Source organism: Lycorma delicatula, chromosome 1, assembly GCF_047948215.1.
Source record: "Lycorma delicatula isolate Av1 chromosome 1, ASM4794821v1, whole genome shotgun sequence".
Lineage (NCBI taxonomy): Eukaryota > Metazoa > Arthropoda > Insecta > Hemiptera > Fulgoridae > Lycorma > Lycorma delicatula.
In genome coordinates, this window is record NC_134455.1 from 325,441,023 (window position 1) to 325,461,415 (window position 20,393).

General features: G+C 34.6%; 1 protein-coding gene across 1 annotated transcript; it reads left to right on the plus strand.

The window, feature by feature from the left end:
* Positions 1-12,365: 12,365 nt before the first annotated feature.
* LOC142318370 (uncharacterized) lies at positions 12,366-18,397 on the plus strand. Its single transcript, XM_075354954.1, has 3 exons — positions 12,366-12,533; positions 15,933-16,118; positions 18,041-18,397. Exons 1-3 carry the CDS (start codon positions 12,429-12,431, stop codon positions 18,206-18,208), a joined length of 459 nt encoding a protein of 152 aa, XP_075211069.1. The 5' UTR covers positions 12,366-12,428; the 3' UTR covers positions 18,209-18,397.
* The last annotated feature ends 1,996 nt before the right edge of the window (positions 18,398-20,393 follow it).

Consider the following 20,393-nt stretch of genomic DNA (forward strand, 5'->3'; position numbering starts at 1 on the left):
AAACATATGTGTTTAAACTATACATAATTTTTACATTTAATTTAACAATGTAGCTTAAGTTTTACACATAATAAAATAAATGGTACAAATGAGAAAGATACGAGTAATAAATTCCTTGGTACTTAAAGATAATAAATAATGATTAAAGTTTTTTTGAGCCCTTTCTACACTCTGCAATAGATAAAAATTACCAAACTCTGAATATACTACAATAGTGTTGTTGAAATAGGTGTTTTTGCACAAAAATAGTGTCTTTGCAAAGAACAATTTTTGTCCAATTGTCACCATATTGAAATTAAATATCAGAAAAGTTGTTTTTATTTTTAAATTACAAAATTCTACTTTTAAATATTAAGTTTTTGTGTAATTTCTTGAACAAGTTCTGTAATGTTGATTTTGCACATCATGGGAAAACAGACAATTTTTTTTAATTGGTTAATTCATAAAGTTTTTTTGTGACTATTCTTTTGTTTAATAAAGTTAATTCTTTTCTTCCAAGCTTTAATTGAATTGAGTAAATAGAAGTTTTAACTGAACTGAATAAATATAACAGTTATCAAGTTATGCCTTCCATCAGTAATTTAATGCATTTTTGCCTTTACCAAAACTTCTTGGGGCATCTTCTCCTTGTTAACCTTTGTAGTCCTTTCTACCATCATTTGCATTATGAAAGAACAATGTGCCTGAAAATAAACTGAAACAGTTTCTCCAAGTAGGATCTTCTACAGTAGATGCCCCCATTTCTAAATATAAAACCCTATTCTATCCAAAACTAACATAGCAGAAGCATAATAAATTTTGCGTATTGTTATTCCGATGGCCAGAAAGTGTGGATGTCTTCCATTATCTGATTGGAGAAGTCATTCCCAAGTGGAAAATAATATTATGACTCGCAGCATATGACCGGAATTCATGGAGAATCTTTTTTCGTTGCAGGAATCCATCAGCAGTTGGTTTAAATGGTATGTCGCATATTAATTGTAAAAGTGACATTTTCAAAGATGAAAAGAACGGTAAAAGTTAGCCACTAACTACTACAAAAGACTGAATTCAATGAAACTAACAATTTGATAACAACCACCTTTGTTCCAATAGATAAGTGTGAATACAATATTGTGGTCATAACAAGAAGTCTGATTCTGTAATCATGATGAAACGGTAAAAAAAAGAACTGCAAACAATTTGTATTGATTTTAATCAAAATGTGTAACAGTGTTGTTTTTTATTAATACTCTGCCAGAAATATAGTTCACAATCTGTAGTTACAACTTACATATGACATTTTTGAGAAATGGGGGCATCTACTGCAGAAGACCTGAAGACCTAGATATTATCCTTATGCTTTGATGGTGAGATCTTCAAATATTTGAAAATTATTGTACACTAGACAAACTGATCCACCACACTCACTCACATCAAAGATATGCAGCTGTCTATTTGGAATAGCAGTCACAATTTTGAAACAGGTATTACAGACAATTTAATCAAAACACAATGCTAATGTGAAAAAACAAAAGACACTGAGAAAAATAAATTATTATACAATAACATGGAAATAAGGAAAATAGAATATTTATTTATCATTACAATTTTACTAGATAAAAAATAATTAAATCTATTTAAACTTTTATTTCTACTCTTTTTATTAAGATTGGGTTGTTTATTAAGATGGATTAAGATGGGTAACTGCCAATAATTCAAAAGTTAAAGGTCTTATAGTGGTATTGGTATTAATATAGTCTTATTAATGGTATAATGGTATTAAGTGCTTCTTAAATGATCAAAAAAGATGAAATAGGCCTAACAATATTATAAACTGATTAGTACTGTTTCAATAACTGTAAAATATTTCAGTTGTTTTAAATTTTTATATAGATCAGCAATGTCTTGAAAATGGCAGCAAAAGCGTATATGGTAATTTCTTGTACACTGAAGTATTTTTTAGTGACACAAAAACATATATTGGTTTAACATAGGTGGATATTGTTATTTTTAAAAAATAACAGATTCTCCTTTAGCAAAAGTTGTACATTAATAAATAAACAAATTGTTAAGTTAAAATGTTTAATATGCAAAATATACATGTACATGATTCATATTTTTGGGCACCAGTCTAATATCCCACTTTCATTTCTTTAAAATTTGTTTTGACATTTTGAGAAAACTCCAAGGAATATTTCAAATAGAATATATGAAGGCAAAATAATTATTTAAAAATGATAGCAAGCTTAGTGTTTTATTAAGATGTTCAGTTTTTTTTTGTACGATTACTGGTATGGAGGAATCATTGAATTCAATGTAACTGTGAATTGGTAAAAGCATGAATGATACCACTTTGGAGCTGGCAACTTAGTGTGCGGCAGTCATGGAGGTACCCCTTGTGCAGAATACTGCTGGAATGCATTTGGCAGAAGTACTGCCTGAGGAACTTCCCCTTAGACCAACTATGGACATCAGGAGAAGAGCCAAAAGATTGAAGGCAGGACAATCCTTCACAGAGGAGGAGGAGGCGCCTACAGAGATTGAGGACTTTGTCAGTAAACTAGAGCGCCTGGCCAAGGCACTCTGCAAAAATATAGATAAAAATATCAAAAAAACAGATAAAAGAACTGGAGGTGAACATTAGTGCTGCAGTTAAGGAGCTGCAAAGAGTGGTTAACAGTGCTCCTGACCGTACTTTCAAGAGACAGACTGCAGAGGCAACCACTCAGACGTGGGTTGCTACCGGCTGCCCAGTCATGGATGCTCTGGATATCAGGGTACCCACGGTGCAAATGACTGATTTTATTAAGAAATATTGGCCTCGGAGGACAATTTTAGTGCATTTCATAACACTAAAATTGGTGCTCTGGATAGAAGAATGGGCGCACTGGGCACTGTTGCCATATTGGATATGCACGCTGTGAAGGAAGGCAGGGCCTTGGGCATACTTGCAGCCAGGCACCCGCAGTTGGCCTGGCTTCTGGGCAAATCAGATATTAGATCTGGAAGTGTTGGTTTGGCTACGTTGAAGGCACGACTTATTGGACAAATTGAAGGAGATGTGATGCCAGTCTTCATGTTGTCTGTGTTGACTCTGATGATGGAGGGGACCTTGCTGGGGCTCTTGTGGAAGTTTTTAACAGAATCAGGATAAATAGTGGCGGCTGCCTGGGGCAAATACAAACGGAGATCTACGGGTGGAATACTGCGACCTACGTACGAAAGATACTAGAATGTGAGGGCAGAACGTCTGGGCGGATGCCAGATTTCCATCTGCTTGGTGTACCGATTCCCCTCCTGATGCCTCCCAGAAGATAGTGACTAGGATGATTAAAACTACGGGGAGTGCCGATTCACTCAAGTTCCTTAAGACAGAGGTTGTTGAAGTTCTGAAACTGATTTCCTTTTCAATACCTCTGTAATTCTTTTTCCATTCTCTGTGAAGTAAAATGTTGAGCTCCATGCCATGCTCTGGATGATAAACATAAAAAGAAAGAAAGAAGGCTCTGCATCATTTTTTAAGTGACCCTTCCCAATTTAAAGAAAGATTCACTGATTAAAAAATTGTTTACTGGGGATAAAATCACATTTTTTTTAACTTTTTCAGAGTAACCTGAAGAATGGATTTGGAATTGGAAATCTGTTTGCATTGAAAAAGTCCAAGAGGCTTAATTCCAAGAATTGTATAATTTGTGATGTGATTCATTCTTTTAAAGAAACCAAGATTGATATTACAGATAATACTGATGTCAACTCTGGAAGTGGATCAGGCATCGAGAAATTTGAATAATGAAATTTATAAGGAAATTCATGCAATTGTTAAATTGCGTGTTATAAAATAAGATCCTATTTCTATGTAAAACATAATAATATTATTCCACTGATGTTCATGACAGAATGGTACCATCTCAGGTTTGAATCTTTCAGGCTTTGCTCTCTGCTCATAAGCTATAAAGATTAATTTCAATTTTTGTACAACTTTTGAGGGTCTATGAAAAATAATTATGTAGAAATAATAATAATAATAGTATTTATACATTTCAGATCTGTGTTATCTAATTGAATAATAAATAATCTATTTTAGAACTTACAGAAAATTTACTTGGCTTATTATATTCATTTTCTGAAATGGATTAAAGAATTCAACAGTTTTAAAAATATTACCAAAAATTTATCTTTTTGAAAAACTTTTCTCATTTTACTGAAAATATGGCTGAAAACAAAGCAGAAGTTTAAAAAAACAAATTTTCTCACACTGAAAAAACATATTTTCAAACTTCTGTTTTGATTTCAGCCATATTTTCAAAAAAATGAGAAAAATTCTGTTTTTCATACCCCTTAGTCCAATTTTGGGCATACATCGTTCTGCGTTCTGGATCATCAGAAGAGCAGTATTTTAATAAAATCATATAGGTAGGTTTATTGATCGCATTGAACTCTGCATGGAATTTTTCTTGTATTCCTTTGATTGAACTGTCTTATATCTAACATTCCTTGATGATGAATATTCTGGCATCCTTTGTCACTGGCATATTTGTGTGTATGTGTGTGTGTGTCCGCTGATGGTTGGCTTATCCCAAATGTGTTTCCTTTACAACTACAGGTAATGCTCCCCTAGCTACTGTTAATTTGACAGCTTAAAAAGTAGCATGGAATTGTTTCACATTCATTATCTATAAAATACTGCAACTTTTTATTTACCTCTTGTCTATAAGTTGGGAAACCTGGCATACCTTTTGGTCCATTTCTTCAGCAGATCAAGTTTTCAATTTTCCTTATTAAATTCAATGGTTTAAGTGTCAGTTGTTTAAATGTGTTGTGTTTGTTCAATGGCATAAAATTATGTGTCTTATATTAATGATAGTTTTTGTGTCAGTTTAATATCGGTTGGCCAAAGATAAACCAAACCCAAAGCAAGCGAAGAATATGTGAACTGTAAGGTGACATTACACAAGTAAATGAAAGACAAAAACCTACATCTTTACAAGCATTGCTAGAAATGTTGACTGTCATGGTCCAGGCATGGTTTGGCCCGATGATCATGTTCAGGACGACTTGGTGTAACTCGTTTCATCAGATGATGGTGTTGGCGTTGCATAAATTCTGTTTCAGTTCATCAAGAGTTCGTAGATTACCAAACAGGGTTTGGTATACCCTGTCCTTCAGATTGCCCCACAAATAAAAATTAAAAGTAGATCAGGTGATCGTGGAAGCCATAGATCCTTCGAGACAGTCCTGTCAGGTATGAAAACTTAGTGCTCTACTTTCAAGGAAACATGTACTGTGTGTGCCATCCTGCTGAAAATATGTAAAATGTCGTTCGTCTGGTGTCAGTTGCTCTACAAAGGGCTGGAAGATGTCGGCAATGTAACGCGCTGAGCTCACTGTGTCTCTGAAGAAAATGGGTTCAATGATTCTTGTCCCTGACACAGAGCACCACACTTTTTACATCATGCAGCAGTAGCTCAAATATTTGTCGTGGGTTTTCGACAGACCAATATTCCGAATTAAAATAGCCACTAGGGTGGAACTACGCCTCATCTATCATGAAGTAGAAGTTTGGATCGAGTAAACTACTTTCAATTTCCTGCACTAGCCATGTTTTATTAAGCCATGCGTAATAAATAGAAATTTGAAAAAACAAGTAATTAAAAATATATTGAAGATTAAAAAATTAAAATGCCGCAAATTTGAAATTTTTGAAGGTGTCGTTTTCAAAATTTTTCTTTTTTAGATTAAGACACTAGTCTTAGATTTACCAAATTTAATTAAAATAGGTTTACCCGTTTCTGAAAAATGATTGTTTGTTGAAAATCACAAAATGGTGTCCAGAACGAAAACAAAACAAAATATAACTTATATTGATATGAACGTTTTTACTCATTTTAGTGTCCAGATAAACTTTTTAACATTTTGGTGTTAGTGAATTAGTACCTGAAGTTCGGGAAATACGTCCCGGAATACTCCGTATAAGCTGTTTAGATAGTTCAACTTAAAAATCAGTTTATAGCAGATGAAATTATCAATTATACGAGCATTTGCAGTAACAACGTGATTACCAGCCAAAGTTCATTAATTGAACTTTCCATGGATTATAAATAGTTTTCAAAGAAACTCTTTGAAGGGATCCGTATCGTAACAAACATTTTTTGGAGTTTGCCGTCTATGTAACTAACGTTACGTTTCCTAAGTTGTAACCTAACCTTACGTTGTATAAGTTTATATTTAGATCCTTGTATAAGTTTATACAGGATTTATGGGGATGGTATGCCTCGAGCTTGTTTTTAAGGGCAAAGGGTTCCGGGTGCTCACCAACCACGCTAATTTGAATCAATATCTGTTTCGGTTTCGTCTGGCACCTGATGAGCTGTGCGTCTGCGGGGAGATCCAGTCAAATAAACATAACCTAATGATTGACAGCCCTGCTCTTGAGGGGGGCCAGAGACCGGGCCACCCTGGAACTTAGTAGTCTAGGGGAAAATTGGCCACTCATAAGCGGCAAGTCAATGTGGCGAGAGCCGCATTGTCGAACCGTGTGGGAGTTCCTAGATGCGATTGCTTTGTTCATCTGGCATCCGTAGTTTTCTTAAGGGAAAGACTCTTACCGCATTGCCGTGGGATGCTAACCCTGAGTATGGCTGATCACCAGCTAATTTTTATGGCTCCAAGCGCTATAAAATGGTGGACAGGTACTTGTTGGCATTCAGCGACCTAGGCGTGGCAACAAATTCCTGCCTAGACAAAATAAGTTTTATTATGGATGTCATATATATTTTAAGTAGTTGACGGGGTGCGCCTATCCATTTTAGCAAATATTACAAGTGAGCGGTTGGGACACGTAAGCTGATGATGTATGGCACCACGCTTAGTCCGCTCATGCTGTTAGGTAAGCTCTAGGAGCTATGTTAGGATACTGGTCGCTAAACTGTTCGAGGGTCAGTTGTCGTTTGTGGCACAGACATTCGGTCTTATGCTTTAGGCTGACCGAACGGGGTGGTGGCGGGAGAAATGCCAAGCAAACCAACGCCTTAACCTTACGTTTAAAATTATATTTTAACATATGACTGTTGTTTTTGTCACAAACTAACCTTCTATTCAGGTCCTATGTAGAACTTAACGTGAGAATCGATAATAAACTAAATTTAGTTAAAAACGAGTTGGGAAACTAGGCTACTCATATTAATAAAAATAATTTCCAATAAATCGGATGAAAGGGAATTAAAGCAACCTGATATCAAAGCTAAATGATTCGAGTAGGTAGTTTTCTTTACTACCTTGAGTTTTTAATCCGCGTAGTAGAAGTAATGTAATGTAAAATTAGAATAATATTTACAGATAGAAGGTAAAAGAGAGAGAAAAGGGGAAGACCTAGAAGATGTGGAAACATATAGAAAACAAATTTCTTTCATCCTAGACAGTGCGAATACGGCAGACCTCCAACAGATCGTCCACAAACCAAGGAAAGAAGAACTGTTTAGGTGTGACAAACTACAAAACGGATCCCCCCCTCCAGAAACAACAGTACCTCACCCAGAAAGGACGCTGGGAAAGATCAGCGTTCACTGACCTGATTCAGGAGACGACTCCGGAGATTGGAGCACGGCTGGCAGACAGCCTGGAAGCTCGAGGAGGAACGATGTTTAAGGACTCTCGGCTGGTGGAAGTATTTTTCCCAGAAGAGAGAAGGTTGACCCGCAACGAAGTTTACCTAGCGTTAATAGACGTGACGTAGATCCTGAACTACTAGTGGACCAGATGAGACAGGTCCTAAACAGGTTAAATGTAACAGAAAAAGAAACTCTACAGTTCTATGCTCCCAGAAGGGAATTCGGAGACATGATTAGCAAAGCGATGGAATACTGAGCTCGACGTAGTGAACAGCTGGAAAAGGTCCGCAAGATGGGCAAACAACGAAGAAAAGTACTCCCTCGGGGTCCATCTTCATCTATGGTCGCAGTGAAAAGGAAGGACGCCACGTACGCAGATTTTCTATGGGAAGTGAAAACCAGTATGGGACAGATCTCGCAGATATCCTCTCCTTAAGAAAAGGGCGCGTGGACAGCCTGGAGATCAGGGTCCGTGATAAGAATAACAAACGGAAGGATGGGGCGTCTAGGGTCAGGCCTTGGGGACGTAAAGGTAGGTGAACGCCCATATGGAGGAAGACTAACGGCCAGCGTAATTAAGGATATAGATATAGACGCGACGGCAGTGGTGGTAGAGAACGCGGTTCGACAAGCCCCAAATGACAATATCTCGGTTTGTGTAGTGTCGTTAAGACTTTAGTATGGAGAGACACAGCGTGCGACTGTCCTCCTACTACCGGAAGATGAAGAATTTACTTGAAATGGGAAGATTAAAATTCGGATGACACTCTTGCCGGATAGAAGGACGAGGCAAGTACACAAGATGCTTCCGGTGCTGGGAGATGGGACATGTTGCCGGTAAATGCAAAGGCTCGGACCGCAGAGGACTCACAGGGCAGAAAGATGCACGAAGAAGGCAGAGTGCCTATCCTTAAGACGGTTGGACACCGGCCAGAGGCCGGAACTACACATATCATTCGTTATGAAGTGCCTCCAGATAAACTGTGGAAGGAGTCGATTCACCCACGACCTCGTTTAGAGAGAAGCGATGACGTCAGTCATAGACTTTCTCGTACTACTAGAACCAAACAAGAGATTGGTAAAAGCGGATGGCTGGCTGACAGATATCGACAGCTGGCAATAAGGAATTATACGAACGCTTTGCGGTGACCTCTCTATCACGAAATAAAGGCCTCGTCTCAGTCGTCCTGACAGACTAAGTTTTAGTGGTCGGATACATCTCCCCGAATTGTGAAAGAACTGACTTCAACAGATACCTAGAGGTGCTGGAAAGATCAATTTGCAGAGCAGATAAACCAGTCATAATTGCAGGAGGCTTCAACGCTGAGTGCTGCGGATTGGGGGGCAACCAACCGACAAGCAGAGGATACCGACTAGCGGCACTACTACACTCAAACGGACTAGTAGAATTTAACACTCCAGACACCCACACTTTCACTTAACGTAACAGCAATGACAGATACACTGTTACGGCACGGCCCTACATGGAGAATCCTAAACCACGAATTTATCAGTGACCATTTAGCAATACTCTTTACAGTAAACCTTAAAGGACATCGACAACCACCTCTCCGCAGACGATAGATCCCAACTGAGAGGCATAAAACAATCTTCAGAATGGCAGAATCGGTGAGGAAAGGATGAGGAGAACCTCAGGAAGACTTACTGACAGTGATGACGGAGGAGAGTGAAAAATTGCGCCCACGCCAAATAAGGTCGAAGAGGGTTTACTGGTGGACACCTGAAATTAAGGACTTACGTAAGGCAGCCAGGAGCACCAAACGGAAGTTACAGAGACCCGGGCTAAACCGACCCAAAGAGGTAGAGACAAAATACAGGACAGCGAGAAAGGTGCTCAACAGTAAAATTAAGGAGTCAAAACGAGACGCGTGGCGGAAGTGTGTGCGAGAACTCGATTACGACCCGTGGGGGCAGGCATACAGAATTATCATGAAGAGATTCGATACGCTGCCCAAAACCGCAAGCAGAAAGATCAATTGAGACATTAATCGATGGGAGAAAAAATGGGGCAGATGCACCCATCGGCCTCGATCGACTCGAGTTTACGGCAGCTGAGCTGAGACGGGCTCTGGCACAGATGAACCATAAAAAGTACCCAAGCTTGGATGGAATACCTGGGGCACAAATGAAGACACTAGGAGGAACCCACCCACAACTGATACTAGACACCTTTAACGAAGTGCTAAGAGATGCGAAGATGCTGGAGAAATGGAAAAAAGGCACACTACTTCTCATACCGAAACCGAAAGCAGAAGGACAATAACTGAGCTACCGGCCGATATGCAAATACTCCCTACGCTAAGCAAATTGTTTGAGAAAATGTTGTCGGAACATCTATGGAGGGATTAAGAACGTCGGGTGGGCTCTCCCCCTCACAATACGGCTTCATCAGAGGAAAATCAACGGTGGACGCCTTCCGCACGGTGACACAATGGATAGCGAACAGACGGGCCGGCACGTGGAGGACCAGGAAGATCCCCCTCCTGGACATAAAAAATGAATTTGGCAGCATCCCTGGAGGGTCATAGATTAGGAACTGCATAGGCGAGACATTAACAGCTGTCTCAGAAAAATTTTATTCGACTTCCTGAGAAAGAGAGAACTAATGACCCACACGGAAGAGGGAGCCGTGAGCTGCCCCGAACTGAGGGGAGTGCCCCATTGCTATCCGTCCTTAGCCCATTGCTATAGGACATCGCCTTTGACGGGGTCCTCCACTTTGTCTTCCCGACAGACGTCTCACTCGTGGTCTACGCTGACGATCTAGCGATAATGGTATCTACGCAGTGAGGCTCAGTCGAGCCATGCATAGAGTTGGTGCCTGGATGGACGACCATGGATTGTCTCTAGCCCGCAGTAAAACGGAGATCGTGATTCTGACGAAGAAGCGTATCGACACCCTTCTCTCCCTGCGGGTCGGGATAGAGGTTGTCGAGACCAAGCCAGCCGCAAATTACCTCGGCATGATGATTGACCGGAAACTCAGCTTTGCTGAGCAGCTTCGTAGAACCGTCGACAAAGGTGCGAGGGCCGTAACTGCCTCTCAGCCGGCTCATGGCGAATATCGGTGGACCGAAGGTCATCAGACGGCGATTGCTGATGTCCACGGTGGATTCCATCCTGTTATACTGGTCGGAAGTGTGGCCCAGGCATTAAGTTGCAAGAGACCGGAAGCGGCTCGCGCCGGTGCAACGCACTGCATCCTTGCGAGTCGCTTCCGGGTATAGAACAGTCTACGAGCCTGGAGTACTTGTGGTTGCTGGCGTCATACCCATTGCTATTTTGGCAAGGGAGCGCCAGGTGATCTACAGGAGCGACTGGCAGGCGAAGACCGGGAGACCATTTTCAACGAGGAACGCACTCGCACGTTCCTCGCATGGCAAGAACCTGGGACCACGAGACCAGAGGACGATGGACCGCAAGGCTTATCCCTCTGGTCAGACCGTGGCCGGAACGACGGCATGGAGAGGTGGAGTTCTACATGACCCAATTTTTAACGGGTTACGGGTACTTCCGTGCTTACCTCCATGTCATAGGGAAAGCGCCGTCCCCCGACTGCCTCTACTGCCACGGTATACGGGACGACGCTGAGCACACCTTTATCAAATGTGCTCGGTGGGCGCCAGATCGAGGGACACTAGAGGCGGATCTCGGAGCACTGAGCCCCCACAACGTGGTTGCGATGATTCTACGTGACCTGAGCAGTTGGCAAAGTGTAGCCCGATTCGTCGGTACCATTCTCAGGGCCAAAAAGGTTAACCTGGATAGTCCTGAAAATTAGGTAGCACCTAACCAGGTTAGTATAGGAGGACTCTACCGGAAGTAATGTGTTAAATGGTTCCAGGTAGAGTGCTGATAGAAAGGGGGTTGATTTTAGCCGGTAGTCTGCTGATAGTGATTGGATAATACCATCAGCGGGAGCCCGATACTACGTGCGTAAATGCATTACCACTTCCCTCCGAAAAAAAAAAATTATTAAGAATAAGTTCTTAACTCATTCATTATTAATAAAAGTAATAACTAACTTTGTTGTTATGCTAGTAGTTTAATTTATTATTACATATTTTATTATTGCAGCTTACAATAAGCGATATTTGCTACGGTAAATTTATCTACATAACAGAACCACGATCTGTTACGCAGGCATACATATATACATTTTTCTTTTTATTTTTCAATTTGTGTTAACACCCACCGGGTTTGTTTAGTGATGAACTGGTCGCCACAAATTAGCTAATTTCGAAGTAGATAGTTCTAAGGTTCAAAACCTAGTAAAGGCAGTTCCTTTTATACAGATTTGAATACTAGATCCTGGATACTGTTGTTGTTTGGTGGTTGGGTTTCAATTAACCACACATCTCAGGACAGTCGACTTTAGACTGTACAAGAAGACATCATTTACATTCATACATATCATTCTCATTCATTCTTTGAACACCTACGGTGGTTCCGGAGGCTAAAACAGAAAAAAAAGAAAAAATAGAATGCGTGTTATCAAGATCAAAAACAAGAAAAAAAACTGGGTTTTGCTGCCAAAATGAGTTGTTTTTTTTAAAAATTAATATAAAACAAACTTTCATTTGGAGTAAGTATAATATATTTTCTAAGACTTCTTGATTATGAAACTATAAATATTCAACTTAAGTGTCTTTTATTGGCTGGGTAAAAAGCCAGTATGGTGTTTAAGAGATCAAATACGTCATCTAGATGGGATGGTCGAACTATAAGTATTACATTCGTCATCGTAGCTGTCGATCTGAGTATCGAATTATACAATACACATCGTTCATTCACCGGTCTAGGTAATTTGAGGTTATAATGAATGTTTTAAGTAATCGAATTTATTTCAATGCAAAATATAGTTGTTTTGAAATACAAAAATGGACAAACTTAATTAAAAATAAAATTGCCCTTCAAAATATGGTATGTAAATGTTATAGTAAAATTATCATTTATAAAGACAAGCCAGCATAATTTTCTTTATTTCGTAATCTTGATGATGTTTCCTTTTTGATAAAAAAATAAACAGTTGTTTGATTTAATCTAGTTACATACAGTGTTGTGATAGTGATTAAGAAAACTAACTAATTGTTATTTACATTTTGCATTATATAAATTTTTTATATTTTGTTATTTTTACTTAAACTGAACTGATATGATCTGCTTTTTAGATGACCTATGTTAGTGATCTTCTGTTCCCAATATTTAAGCAAAAATTTCATTGAAACGTCAAGAAAAAACAACAAGCATACCCAGAACATAATTTATGCATTAAAGTAGGGTCTGACCTGGATTCACTTATGAGAGCATATTGTGTATAGACAAAGCAAGACACTGTGAACAATAATAACTGTACTTAACAAATCACAATATATATTGAACTTTACTGCTGAACAAAAAAAAAAACTAAGCAAACACGTTTTCTTGATTTTTTCTTTGTTTTTTCTGTTTAGCCTCTGGAACCACCCTAAGGTATTACTTCAGAGGATGAATGGGGATGATATGTATGAATGTAATGAAATGTAGTCTTGTACAGTCTGAGGTCGACCATTCCTGAGATGTGGTTAATTGAAACCTTTATTGATTGACCCTTTTCCCCCTGTTTAGCCTCTGGGAATCACAGTCAGGTATTACTTCGAAGATGAATGAGGATTATATGTATGAGTGTAAGTGAAGTGTAGTATTGTACATTCTGAGGTCAATCATTTCTGAGATGTGTGATTAATTGAAACCCAACCACCAAAGAACACCGTTATCTACAATCTAGTATTAAAACCTGTATAAAAGTAACTGCCTTTATTAAGATTTAAATGTTGGAACTATTGACTTCAAAATCAGCTGATTTGTGATGTCGCATTCACCACTAGACCAACCCAGTGGGTTAATTAATTGACCTTACGTACACAAAAATTAACCCATTAACAAGTGTAAGGAAAACTAATATACAAACTTAATGCAAAAACCAAAAAAAAAAACTTTCAGCCTAGTATAATCATGATCCGCAACCTGCTCCAAACTTACATGTCATCTGGAGATTGTATAGTACTATAAAAATATTTATCCAAAACATACATGGATATACAAAAAAATACTTAAAACTGATTCCTAAAACAAAAAAACGTAATATATATAAAAAATAATGAAATATATTGTTCAGATTATATAAAGCTGGATACTGTAGCCTTAAAGCAAAATATGAAACAGACTATTGCACACTAACTTAACCAGACTTACATGGTGTGCTGATAAGTAACAGTTAGGGCAGTGACTTTTAACCTCTCACGTATTATTCTTGGTAAGGGTCTTAAATTTTTAAATGTTATTTTATTCTTCTTGTCTTCCTTAATGTTATTGATCTAATGTTAGAAAATAATAGATGTCTGATGAAGTATTAAAATTATAAATGTAATTTAGGGTAAATAGAATGTAGCTTCAAATAAGGTACAGTAAAAATTATTAGATTATGGTTTAATTTTCTCTGTTTTTTAGCTTATCTTTCCTCATTTTCTAATTTTATTGTAGTTACTTGATATTTATGCAAATAAATTTCTCTACCTCTCTTATTATGTGAAAAAATATTAATATTGTGAAACAATATTAATATTTAACAATATTTATAATGTGAAACAGTATAATGTGGAATCTACTATTTCTTCATTATAAACTGCTTCTTACAAGAACTACATATTCCAATAATTTGTTAGAATTAAAAAAAACAAATAGCTTTGTTTTTTCATTGTACCTTCTAAAATTAATGTAAGGGTTGAAATTGCTTCTTGTGTGACAATGGTTTTTCTAAAACTTAATTGGTCATCTATTATACCCTTTATTCTCTCCTATAATTTCTTCTAGTTAATAATTTGAAAACATGAAATTTTAAATTTACAGTGCATTTGTAATAACACTTATCTGCATGCGCCTTTTTGTAGAAAAAAAAAAAAATTTATTGAAATCTGAAGGTATTTCTTCAGTCTTACAAGTTTTTCATTTAATGTGTGTAGCATATTCAGTTCTAGTTCTCCCAGTCAGTACTGCCTGTCATACTGTGCTATTATTGAAACTTATACTAATTTAGACATGCTGTCATCAGTTCCTTTTTATATTAAATTGTTTTGGGCCCTGCTAAGTTAATATCATAACTAAATACCATGATCTTATAAATCTCTTAGGTGGTCTCAGAAATTATTAATTTTCTCATCTGCTACATTTCACGAGGTAATTTTTCCCCAGAATTATCCTCTATATATTCCTGTACCTATCAGCTACCTATTTTCTTCCTAATAATGATATTTTGTCTGGGTCTTTAATAATATTATGTTGTAGTTTGAGGCCACATTACATTGTGGTCCTACCCCAATTTTTTTTTCTTATGTTTCTATGTTTCCTGTTATTATTTTTTTCTACAGGATTATAATTAATTGAATCTTTTATATTGTTATACAATTTTCTGCTTTCATCATGCTTCATTTCTGCCTTCAATCAATTTTCATCTGCTTTCTGCTTACTGCCTTCATCTGTAAGTCCTATTTCTTATTTAAGGTTTTCTGCCAAATATCACGTGACTGTATAATTTCTCCACTCCTGCTATAATTATTTAATTTATTCATTTATTTTTTTTTAAATTTTGCATCATTCTTATATTCCTTTTTTCTTTGCATTATATATCCCTTTTTTTGTTTGCAGATTTTTCCTTTAGCTTCTTAAACTTCAATTTACATTTCATAATTACTAAATTGTGATCAAAATAAATGTTTGGTCCTCAATATGTTAACAGTTTGTAATTTGCTCATAAAATATGTTTTAACTATTGTATAATTATAATTTTTTTGAAAACTTTATTGTTTTGTTTTCTTGATTTTATTCATGTTATATTTTGAAATAATGTTACTGATATTGTATACCATAGTACTTGTTAGAAAATATAAAAAATAAAAAAAAAAAACTGGTGAAACCCACATTTTATTGTTCTTGTATTATAAAAATACATACTTGAAATAAAGTTAATTTATTTGTGATTTTTGGCTATAAACCATTCTGGATTTATCATTTTGTAAGCGGTGACACTAGGTAAACTATTATCATTATTCTTGTTAGCTTGTTTTACTATATGTTGTAGGGTAGTTAAGTCTTGCATTCTTTTTAATATTATTTTTAGAATGTCTTTATACTGTAATGTGTTTTAATATTATTTATTCTACATCTTAACAAGGTTTTTTTAAAATACCACTTCTAAGATGCATTTATGAAAAATGATTACATTAATTTAATGAGGTTTGTTTTTTGTATTTTATTTTAAATATCTATGTTGTGGATTTATTTTAGGTTTTCTGTTCTAAAAAAGAGGAAAAGGAAGAAGACCTTGAACTTCCAAAAAATGAAATACGTGAATTTCATTCAGCCCATTTACAAAGTGGATTCGGTCTTATTTATGATAAAAAACCCTTTAAAGTTCGTTTAATTCCAAACAAAACTTATTATTGGTGTACCTGTGGTCAAAGTAAAACTCAGGTATGATAATATTTTTTTTTATTTTCTGTACATTAAATTGATTTTAAAATTGGCTAATGAGGAGGCAACCCTGAATAAAATTGAAGATGTTGATAAATATTTATTTTAAGGGTTATTTTTAAGTGTATTTATTTTTCTAAAGTTATCATTTCGTCTTTTGATATGAATGTTATTTATTTCTTGGTTTTGAATTATAAATTTAATAAAAATTACAGTCATAATGTTAAATGTTACAAATTAGATAGCAATACATCAGTATATCATAGTACTATACTATAATATTTTAAATAAGACTTACTTGTAAGTAGTACCTATGGTAAGAACAGTATATTACATTATAGGCTTATGCCATGAATTTTAACATTGTGGACCCCTTCACTTGCATTTTTTGCAGTTTCAGTTTCATTTTGTGCAGTTTTTTTTTTTTTGCAAAAAATGCAGTTTATTCTGATTCTGAAAATATTAATTGTCAATTAGAATGTGATAATTTCTATTGATTTTCCATTGAACCATCATTAACTATAACACTTTCATGATAGGTCGAAACAATATGCTTCCATAGACTCACATCATCTCTGTGGTTGGAAGCTCACTGTGATTAAATACACATGATAACACTTACAAGATAACTATCCAGGTATTATAAGTTACCTGCAATTTATTCACTTGTTTCTTACTGAAATACTGGAAAATTAGATTTTTCATATATTAAGTATGTACATTTTTGACTATGACTATGAAATCTAAACTTATAACTTTTTTGTCGTGAACTTTTAAGGAGAAGCAACCAAATCAAGTGAATAAACATGAAACATGCACTTTTTACGTGCACGTAAACATAAACATATTTACATTCACTTTTTCATTTTTTATACGTGGGTCTAAATGAATAAAATGAAACCAAAGCCTAATCATTCATTTATCATTGTTATTGTGTACTATGATATGATTGTAATGTATTGAGCTGAATAATCATATAACATTATAACTTTGGATTTTGGACTGATACATCTTTTTCATTAAGATTCCAATGAATGTAAGGTATTCAGAATCAGTTAATCCAAATTAAATAAAATAAAAATATGTAATTAAAATCCCTGTCCATTTCTGAAGCAGATTAACATTACTTCTTAAAGAACATAATTCATCTAAGAATATATGTGAATGTTTTTAAAACATTATGATATAACTATGGTACATGGATGAAGACAACAGTAAGTTGTGAAACATTCAATTACTGCTGTAGCATGTGTCATAAAAAACTTGAATTTACCAATTGAAAAAAATTGTCTGTTTTCCTAGTCATGCAAATTTAGCATTTTATAACTTGATCCAAAAATAAAAAGTTAATATCTAAAAGTCGATTTTATCACTTTAAAACCCCTTTTTCTGATAATTTGGTTTCAATATGGTGTCAATTTGAAAAAAATTCTATCTCAGCTCTTGGTAGACATAACATTTTTTTTTTTTTTTTTATAAAACCACTATTTTCACTACACTGTTACAGCTCATTCAAAGTTTTGTAATTTCTAACTGTTTCTAGTTATTTTTTTTTGTATCACTAACTGTATATCTTTGTCGACTGTGTTGTTTTAAGAGTAATGTAGTATATGATGTACTTCTGAAGAGCATTTCAAGATCTATAAAGTTTTAATTGTAAAAAGTAATGAGGAAAATGTAATACGTATAATGGTAATTACATTTGTGTTAGTAATTTACTTTAATTAGATTTTTTTTTTACGTAGTTATTCAGTTTTTAATTAAAGTAAGTTGTACAGCCCTGTGACTGTATTTATTTTTCTAAAGTTATCATATTCTTTTGATATGAATGTTATTTCTTAGTTTTATAAATTATAAATTTAATAATTTCATTTTTACCTGAAAAAACTTTTAACTTTGTTTCTTTTTATGTTTTCTTATAGCCATTTTGCGACGGCACTCATAAAAAACCACAGCTTAAAATTAAATTGCGACCTGTGAGGCTAGAAGTTGCTAAAGAAAAAGATTATTGGTTATGCAACTGCAAACAGACAGCTAATAGACCATTCTGTGATGGAACTCACAAAAGACCAGATATACAAGAAAAATAAAGAGAAGTGTCTAATATGTGTTCATTTTCTTAATTTTATAGTGATTGTTACTTTACGTAATTAATTCAGCTCAAGTTTTTGAATTCTGCAAAGTTTGATTTTATGTCGTTATTGTTGATTGAATTATTATATTTGTTTTTTTTTTAATTAAGTTTGTTTCAGTTATTAAATAAAATACCTTAACATTTCTCTAGATGTTAATTATTTGAAATTTTTTTCAGTTACCTTTATTTAAGAATTTATTATTAAATAGAAGAAGTTTAATTTTGATAAAAGAGCCTTATCCACTTTATACAGTTGACTTTGAACTTGGCTAACTTATGTTCAAGAAAGTATTGTATAATTTTTTTAAAGATTTGTACAGGTTATTTGAATTTAGTCATTTGTAGAAAGTTGTAAGATCTTAGTTTTTATGTATGAATTTAGAGGACTTCACCCTTCCTTTGGTAATTGTTCTTAGTGCTATATGATGTCATCATTTACATGATATAATCAATAATGATGATTTACATGATAATATATGTTATGATAATTTTTTATAAATACTTTGGTGGACCTGAAAAGTCTAATGAACCAATAGTTATATGAATGATTATAATTTTTTCCTTCAGTACGGTAACCATCTAAGTGCATTTTTATACTTAATAGATATAAATTATATAAGTATTTATAGATATAGTTATATTAGGCTTTAAGAGGTTCTGTTTTGAATTTACATTCTCCTTGTAGCCCAGGAGTTTTCAATTCAGATTATGAACTTCTTTATTAGATATTATCTCTTTTTATATAAAAACATTTACTAGAACCAGTACTTGCTCAGTTGAGCTGGTGTATATTATGCATTTTTTTTCATAACAGAAAAGGTCCATTAATTTGTTACTTTACTGTACCTATTTCATTTATTACAGAAGTAGTCTTTACTATACAGTAACTTTCTGTGATATAGTAGGTTGAACTTGTTATTTGTAATGCTGGGTTATTGTACTTGCTGGGTATCGCAAGGTATTGTAAATCTTGTGTTAAGGTGGGCTTGGAATGCTATATGTTTGCTCAGTGAAGAAAGCAATAAGCAACTGTTTATTTACTTTATTCCTCACTTTTCCTTAACAGCATGTCATCAGATGTTTGTTATTTTTGAGGTTGGTGTTATGCTAATTTTTGAGGGTTACTTACAAATCATGTTGTACATTGTAGACATCTAACTTCATAAATTCTTTCATATAAAAAAAAATGAATTGGTTTGTTTTATAAATATAATTTTTGGATTGATAACCAAAAACCATTATAAATGTAATTTTGTAATGTTGTATGGCATATAGTCTACTATACTGTATGCTTTTGTTTTATAGTCTTAATTAGTAGTATGTGTTATGTGTTCTTACTTTTGCATAAGCATTTCTGCATATGCTTATGTGTTGCTTATTTCAGATGAATTAAACTGAAAAATATAATTTATGACGGATGTTTAATTGACATACTTGAACAAAATTGAAAGTACTTTTTATTAAAATCAGCTCTTTAATGTGGGTTTATTGAGAATAGAATGAAATTTCCAAACTTCAAATTTGGTTTATGAATAAAGAAGCTATTTTAAGTCAACTGCCAGTGAAAATTTAAACTGAATAAAAAAGGTTGAGAACTAATCTTATAGGTGTTATTCTACTAATCGAAAGATTAAGGGTTGAACAGGATATTAGATAAGAGTGTAACTAATTCATACACAAATTAAGATTGTATTGCATTTATTGTTTCCGTGAGCATTTACTAGTATATACTTTATATTATCAGTGATTCTATATTATCTTGAAATTGTATATTTTATTGCATTTTGTCTTGACAAGACAAAAAATATAACTTGAACTGGTATATTAATATAGTTGTAAAGAGGTATTGGCAACTAGCCATCATCATTAGAGCATCTCAAAATAAAATATTAAACATTTTTAGGACTTAAAAAACGTTAAAATAATTAAATTACAACATTTGAATATTAATTATAATTAATTTTCTTGCAATATTATATTCAAAGTACATGTGCAGAGTTATGAGTACTATTTGGAGATTTATTTAAAAATCATTAAGTTTTTGCAAAATTGATAGACTATTATGTTAATCTTTTAATTATTTTAACATTTATTTAAGATGCTAGAATGTTTTACCTCGAATCAGTCTGAAGATGATAGCT

Coding starts and splice junctions, on each gene's coding strand:
- LOC142318370 (XM_075354954.1), top strand. CDS start 12,429: ATGAATGTTTTAAGTAATCGAATTTATTTCAATGCAAAATATAGTTGT. Junction 12,534..15,932: donor AAATTGCCCTTCAAAATATG/GTATGTAAATGT, acceptor GATTTATTTTAG/GTTTTCTGTTCTAAAAAAGA. Junction 16,119..18,040: donor GTGGTCAAAGTAAAACTCAG/GTATGATAATAT, acceptor GTTTTCTTATAG/CCATTTTGCGACGGCACTCA.